A 7867-nucleotide genomic window follows, 5' to 3' on the forward strand; every position below is an offset into this window, starting at 1 on the left:
ACTGTACTATTGTATATTCTATACTATATACCATCCCCCCTCCCACACACACACACACACCTGTCCCACACACTTTTTAAAACAAAGTTACGCCACTGAATGTGTGTAAGCAAACTGTAAAAAAAACTGTAATATAAATTAGCTATAATAATACATTTACATTTAATTGCAAATAAATACCTGAAGTGCCTGAAAACATTACATTCTGTTATTCCTTTAAAGTTTACTTTTTTTGATAGCATGCTAAAGTGTACTTCTTTTTCACAATTGGGTACATTTAACAGCATATTTTTCTTTTCTTTGAACTGTAGAATATTTTAGTGAATTGTGTTATCAAAACTATGTTTTTAATAATCTGGGTTAATAAGTGAAGAAGAAAAAAATAATTTAAAAAATAAACCAACTTTGAGTAACATTAATAAAATGTGTGACATCTAGCCCTGCACCCATTTAATACTTATTTCCACATTCAGAATCCTTGCATGGATTTCCCTGAAAGACTCTTTTACAAGTACTTTTATTATCCAAAGGACTCTCTAAATCTTTCTGAAATATATTAAATATTATCACGTCTCAGGCAAATTTTCCCCTGCCTCTTTTGGACCTGCAGACTTTGGTTGCTGAAGCCACAGGTCATTGGAGGGACTGCGGCTGATTTGGAGTCACCCATCACAAGTTCACAGCAGAGCTGCTCTTAAGGAAATGAGTTTGTGAGCAGCTTTGTTATTCTTCTTAGCAGGGATAGCACCAGTTGCTAACAGTCTAGAACAGTGGATCTTAACCAGGGGGTCAGGGCCCACTAGGGGGCATCACTATGACTTAAAATTATATAAAATAAGACAAAACAAGCATTAAAATGGGCTAAAACAACTCAAATTAAGATGCTTCCATCATGTTAATTCCCCTAATCAACAACTGATTTTTTCTTTGAAGAACCATTGCTCACTGTCTTGGAAAACATGGGTATTGTGGTAGCCTATTAATAAAATCTTAAAGTGCCCCTTTTATGCTATTTTAAAAGGTCCTAATTTTGTTTTGGAGGTCTCCTACAACAGGTTTACATGCATAACAAGTAAAAATTGCACATCACCACCACATTGTTCAATGATTCTCAAACGACTCGATGGATTAATCAGTCTCTTTAAATCCTTCCTTTCCAAGAGCCTGCTCTGATCTGTTCGGCCTGATGGCCCATTCTATTGTGATTGGTCTACCGCGTACAGCGCCTAACTGTCATTACCATAAATGGCCATCAGCTCTGTCCGGAGTCTTTTAGTTCAGCGATTGAACTGTAAAAACAGTAACGATGACATTGATTGTACCATATCTGAGCGCGAGTCCAATTATGAAACATTTGGAATAACTAGTTCAACGACTTCAACAGGACGTTTCTCAGTGATGGAAGCTCAAGCCTGTCCGCTTGATGTGGAAGAACCAATGAGGTTCATTATTGTGTGTTATATGCAGCACATTTGAGGTTCTGCCAGAGCCAATGAGGTTTGTTCCTGCACATCAAGCAAGTACAGTTGACCTTCTGTTTATGTTCGCTGATCAATGTTTATGTAACCCCTCCACCCGGGTCCTGCGTGAGAGTCAGGCCCTCTAACAAGGAGGCTAAAGACTGCAGCCTCTAGCGTCCGTAGTCTCACAATGTGGGTGCCTTGGAGACAAAAAGCTCTAGAACTTATGTTTCAAAAAGATAATGAAAGTGAAAGTGATGGCAAAGAATGGTAACCCATACTTGGAATTTGACCTCTGCATTTAACCCATCCAAGTAAGAGCACACACATAAGGAGCAGAGTAGTGAACACACACACACTGCAAACGTGGATACACACACCCGGAGCAGCGGGCAGCCTTGAGTGGCGCCCGGGGAGCGATTGGGGTTTAGGTGCCTTGCTCAAGGACACCTCAGTCATATTCCTGCCGGTACTGGAATCGAACCAGCAACCTTTGGGTCACCAGTCCAACTCTGTTACCATTAGGCCATAATCAATGCTAACAAGAGAGAGAAAAGAAGTTTCCGCAGGATAAGTCCTTCGCACATTCCCCACGCAGTTCTACAACGCCACAGGGTTCTAATTAGCTCCCTGCCTTTTGTTAAAACAGTCGCTGTTTCAGCTCCTTGTTAATTCCTGCCTGTATGCTCTGCTGCCTTTAAACAAGACACCATTGACAATATGAGCAGAGGCCAATTAGAGTATAAGCATTAGGACAATAGCCTAAATGCCGCGGACTTCCGTTCTGATGCTTCCGGACTCTTCAGCCAGCTTCAGTACTTCCGGTTCACGTTAGCGTTTGCTGTAGCTATGTCGTCTTTTACGCGATCGCTGCAGGACCTGCCGAGGATAACGGCAAACGATGTACATAGGATCATCCAGGCCACATCAAAGACACCAACGTCAAAAAAAGACAAAGGTTTTAAATTGTATGTGTCCAGCTATATAAACAACTATGAAGGTAAGTTAACAAGCCTCTGTTTTGAGTTAACGATGAATATTTTAGCTCCTTGGCTCTTTACTAGCCAAAGTTAGCACAGTGAGGAAGCAAAATTAATAACTTTAGCAGAGTGATAGGTTAACGGCATGAATATTTTGTGTTTCTGAAATGCAATACCCTAACCTCTATGTTAATCAAAGTTTCAAACAAGGAGTCAGGAGAGGTCACGGTTAGGTCGCAGTGCTTCAGATCTGAGGAAAAGCCAGAAGCCTCACTGTCTGAGTGTAAGGGAAAGTCATCCTGCAGGTTCGGTGCAGGTTCAGTTCAGGTTAAAAAGAAACAGGCTCCAAGTTTCTGTGAGTCATATCATTGCTGTGAATTAGATACAGATAGACACCATCATTGCACTATATGAATCATATGGTACCTGAGATATCATGTGAAATATGAATACAGGGTGTACCTGCTGTGCCAGAAAGAATGTAAAGTTAATGGCTCCTACAGAAGCAAGATTTTGTTAAGAGTTCATATAATTTGTTCATTACTTATCAGGGTTTTTCCTGGCTCAAAATGAGGCGGAGGTGGTAAAATTGTAACACTAGGGGGGTCCGGGGGCATGCCCCCCCGTGAGAAAATTCTGTACATTTTAAAGATAAATTCATTAATCTGGTGCACTTTGAGTCACTCGAATCTGTTGTTAAAAATAAATAATAATCCACCCGCCAACCACCCATATTCTTTGATTTAGATATGTGCATCTGATCATCACATTACAATTATTCAATTAAGCATGATAATATGGTAACATATCACATAATTAACATTTATTTAAATTAAAAGTTCTTCTTTTGGGAAAATTATATTTTCTTTATAGCCTAAACAGAGGCTTTACTCCCTTTAAACTTATTGTCAATGTTTCATTTTTGAAAACACTCTTATCAGAACAATTTTTTGTACCTTTATAAAGGGCATTTTCCCCCTAATTTTATTTAATGTATGCTCTAAATTTCATTTAAAATTCTTACATTTTATCAATACATTCAAATAAAATAATAAGACACTAGGCTGTTACCAATCAAATTAAATAATTTACATTGAAAAATTATAACTGTATTAAATGAGATAATTTTCAATATTTTTTTAATATACAAGGAATGTTGAAAAGAATGATACTTTGAAACTAAACCGCCAGTAGGAGGCGGCAGGCGGCCGTCTTAATGAGCGAGTCATTGAGTCATTAATGTAAACGAATCGTTCAAACGGCTGATTGATTCAGAATGAGGCGGTTTAATAATGGGCAATTGAATCTTTGACTCAAGCGATTAGTTCAAAACGCTGAATGATTCAGTAATGAATCATGGATGAGTGTTGCTTTGAGACGCGATATGGTTCTGTTGTTTGGAACTATTTTCGCTGCTAAAACAGAACAAAAACAGTCTAAAAATGTAAGTAACTTAATTTTAACTATTTGTTTATTGAACTGTTATGAAATTAATATCTCGGTTTCAATCGTGATGGCATTCAGGAAAACAGCACTCTGGTCGTGTGTAGGTTTCTTAACTATAATTAATGTTATAAATAACTGCGCGAGACTCAACAGCGCAACTTTGTTAACGTCCGTACATTAGGTACCATGATTGGAGTTCCGTGTCTTTATTACACTCATTTAGCTGTCATCCACCCTCGATTGAATGGAATGTTTTTATTACTCGACCCGCGGATTATGATCCGTGCAGCACTATCGGCAAACTACACAGTTAGAGAATGGACACAAGCGGGAATCGCGACAGAACTGTCACGGTGGAAAAAGTGCATATGAGCACGTGACTGTCTGTCCGAGTTTTGTCGAGAGGCGGAGGCGGCACGAAATTTGACGGAGGCGGCCGCCTCATAATTGTCTATGCAGGAAAACCCCTGCTTATTCATCTGCACTGCTATTTTAAAATGAGTAATGTGAGATTAATAAAGATCTATTACATTTGACATGGTCAACTATAGGCTAAATAAATTGTAACAATCCCTGTATCACTTTACACATTTTAAAGTTCACTAACAGATTTTCACTAACAAAAAGTTCACAAATTTTGTGTGTTTGTTACGTTGTTTGTTTAGTTACATTTTCTCTAACAAATATTTGGTGTTGTAACAGATTGTGCTAAGGGATTCAAAGCCGGTGGTGTTACAGCGATGCCAGTGTACCTGTGTGGCAGGTACAGCCTTGTGCAGTCATGTGGCAGATCTACTGTACCAGACGGCGCACTACTCCCAGCTGAGGCTTACATCAGTCCCCCCAATGTTCAGCTGCACAGAAACTGAACAAAAGTGGCACAAACCAAGGACCATGGTAGCAAGCCTTTTAATGACTCTTTCATTTTATGTATGGATATCTCTTGAATTTTTCTCAAACATGTTTTTATTTCGATGCAGGGTATTAAACCTTGTCCAGTTAATGACATGGTCATCATATCAGCCAGACCAAGAGAGAGGAGACTTGCAGAAGGAATCAGGTATGTGTTGTTGTCTATACTACACACACTCACAGAAAATCCATTTGCACACATACATTTACGCACGCTCAAAAGTACTTACCTGCTTAACCCTTGTGCATCAATTAAAAAAAGTTACACATAGGTTCATAGTGGACAACAATATGTCAAAAAATTTAAGCTTGAGAGCACAGACTTAAGTGTGGTCTCATTTTAAAGAAGACCTGTGGCAGATTATTGTTGAAGTAAAAAAAAGTTTAAAAAGTAAAACCAAAAAAAGTTTGAGATTTAAGTTTAGGAAATCGATTTATGAACATTATTGTATTATTATATATATATATATATATATATATATATATATATATATATATATATATATATATTATACATCCATACCAACACACCCACACAACTCTAGCTTCATGATCTATCCAATTGGCTCTATAATACACTGTTACGAGGTTCAGTTGTTATGGGAAGGAAGAGGTGGGAACCAGCGATTGTTCAACGATTTTAATAAATAAATAAACACTCTCTCACGGCCCTCAGCCTCGTCCTGCTCACCACATACACATAAGCAGAAAACAGGAATAAAGTGAGTATTTGCTTAATAGGCCAAACCTGAAAAAATAGCATCATCTGGTAAAAAAATATTCATTTTAGTTTTGAACCCTTGCCAACAGAATGAAAGCCTATTAACAAAGATTGCATCATTTTATAGTTAAATGTCACAGGGATTAAAAATTGCAGTTTGAATGGGGACATTTTTTGTCCAAAAGGCACTGAGAGGGACTATTCTGTGTTACTAGTCTAAAATAAAGGAGATGAGGATGAAATAGTAAAACTCCAATAAAAATACACACCTGTGCCAAAATTTATGCAGTTGGCATTAACTGAGTGCTGCCTGTCGGTAGGTAGAAAAACGATGCACACACACACACACACACACACACACACACACACACACACACACACACACACACACACACACACACACACACACACACACACACACACACACACACAAACACACACACACACACACACACACACACACACTCCCTCTTTCATACAAGCAACCCACGAGTGCACGCACACACTGTCACGTGCACAAAACTCATTAAGTTAAATTCAGTACATGCCTTTGCACATGTACTTCTTAATTGTGACACATTTGTTTGCATTTTTTCCACAGAAACAACTTGTATAAAGGAGTTAGCTGCCCTCTGCCAGACTTCTCCAAATTCAGGATGCGTACCATGGACTTAGTGCAGACGAAGCTCCCATGATCACAGCAATGGCTATCTCCAGTGATGTACCTCTGGTTGAGTCCATGTTCGGTCCGGTGCAGGAGGGAAGTGTGCTTTCCTATCAGCTACCAGTAAGGACAGTCCCCAGTACCTGTCCACACACAGATGCCCCTTCTCCCCCACAGCTGCCACTCTCGGATTACAGACTGGGACCCTCTACCTGTGCATTTGTCTTTTCTGAACATCAGCACCATCATCTGGCATCCCTTGCGACATCTTTGGAGACAGCACACAAAATTGAAAACAGCACACAAGATCAGAGTTCCTGCGCTGAGTGGCACCAACTAAGGAGGTGCCGCATCACCTCTACCAAATTCAGAGAAGTTTGCCACACCAGGGGAGAAAGCTCTGCTGAAAATCATGCAAAAAGGCTTCTGGGATCTTGCCATCAGACTGCTGACATGCTGCGGGGTCTTGCCTTGAAGCCTATAGCAGTGGAGGAGTACTGCAAGGTGAGGGAAGTCAACCACTATCCATGTGGGTTCCTGATCCACCCTGAAGCACCATGGATGGGGTCAACACCTGATGGGATTGTGTACGATCCGGAGGGGCAGCCAGTGTTTGGCCTTTTAGAAATTAAATGCCCAAATGTAACTAGCTACGTGGACTGCCCTTACGTTATGATAAAGGAGGGTACATATACACTGAGGCGATCCCATCCTTATTACTGGCAGGTCCAGGGACAAATGTTGATTTCTGGGTGTGGCTGGTGTGACTTTGTCATTTACACAGAAGATGACATGTTCATTCAGAGAATTCCCCGTGACATGGAAGTCATACAAACCCTTAAAGAAAAAGTCCCCTTTTTAAAAATTATTTATACCTCAATGACTTCTTGTCCAATTAATGACTTGATTGCAGTGTACATGTATTTGAAGTTACTGTGTAGGAAATAAATGTCAACCTCATCAGTAAACTGTTGCTGCAATGTGTTTTTGATTGTGATACATGTTTAGGGTAAATAAGTAATAAATGACTTGGATCTAAGCATTTCTGTGTTTTGTACAGCTTAAGTTTAGTTTTAAAAGGTAAGAGACGGGAATTAAAAATGAGACCAAACAAAAGCAGATTACTACTTGAATTGACCAAAGAAGTATTTTGACAAGGTAGCATTCAAAGGCCTAAACTGTATACAAACAAATTTCAAACAAATATAACCTCTGATAAGATTAAGGAATTGAAAGGGGTTTAAAAAAAGGATTCTAGAACAAAACTAAGATTTTATGAATGTATAAACAAATTATTTTTAATATCAATACGTTTTCATAAAGGCACTGCATATCAAGCTTTCACTCAGGCGTTCCTCATCAGGGGACTGTACATATCATACAAAGTATGTATGTTATGTGCAATGCCTTGTTGAAGGTCGTCTGGCTGAAAGCCTGATGCAGTGTCTTTATGAAAGTGTATAAATATACAATGTGGTTGCCCTCAGACCTCAGGCTTCTTTGCCCAGGCCTTTACCAGTGGCCCATTTTCATAGTTAGTAAGGAGACAAGCCACCGTGTACAGCTGATTGATGCTCCCAAAAACCCGTAGGGAATCACAGAATCGAAAAACTTGTGCTCTTTGACCCGGCGAATGGAGCGCTCTACATGCACCCTTAGACATGCAATGGCCTGGGTCTCCCTA

The 7867-nt window shown here is 39.5% G+C and overlaps 1 protein-coding gene across 2 annotated transcripts; it reads left to right on the top strand.

Moving 5' to 3' along the window:
• Positions 1–2226: 2226 nt before the first annotated feature.
• On the top strand, positions 2227–7222 carry LOC143757190 (uncharacterized). 2 transcript variants are annotated; one of them, XM_077248155.1, is made up of 4 exons: positions 2227–2460; positions 4589–4783; positions 4867–4946; positions 6121–7222. In XM_077248155.1, the coding sequence occupies exons 1-4, from the start codon at positions 2455–2457 to the stop codon at positions 6212–6214; spliced, it is 375 nt and encodes a 124-aa protein (XP_077104270.1). In that variant the 5' UTR covers positions 2227–2454; the 3' UTR covers positions 6215–7222. The 2 variants fall into 2 exon arrangements, with proteins under 2 accessions (XP_077104270.1, XP_077104269.1); XM_077248154.1 differs by having other exon boundaries at positions 4650–4783.
• Positions 7223–7867: the final 645 nt, after the last annotated feature.

This window comes from Siphateles boraxobius, unplaced genomic scaffold (genome assembly GCF_051911475.1).
Source record: "Siphateles boraxobius isolate OS27281-9 unplaced genomic scaffold, OSU_SipBor_1 30, whole genome shotgun sequence".
In the NCBI taxonomy this organism is placed as follows: Eukaryota; Metazoa; Chordata; class Actinopteri; order Cypriniformes; family Leuciscidae; genus Siphateles; species Siphateles boraxobius.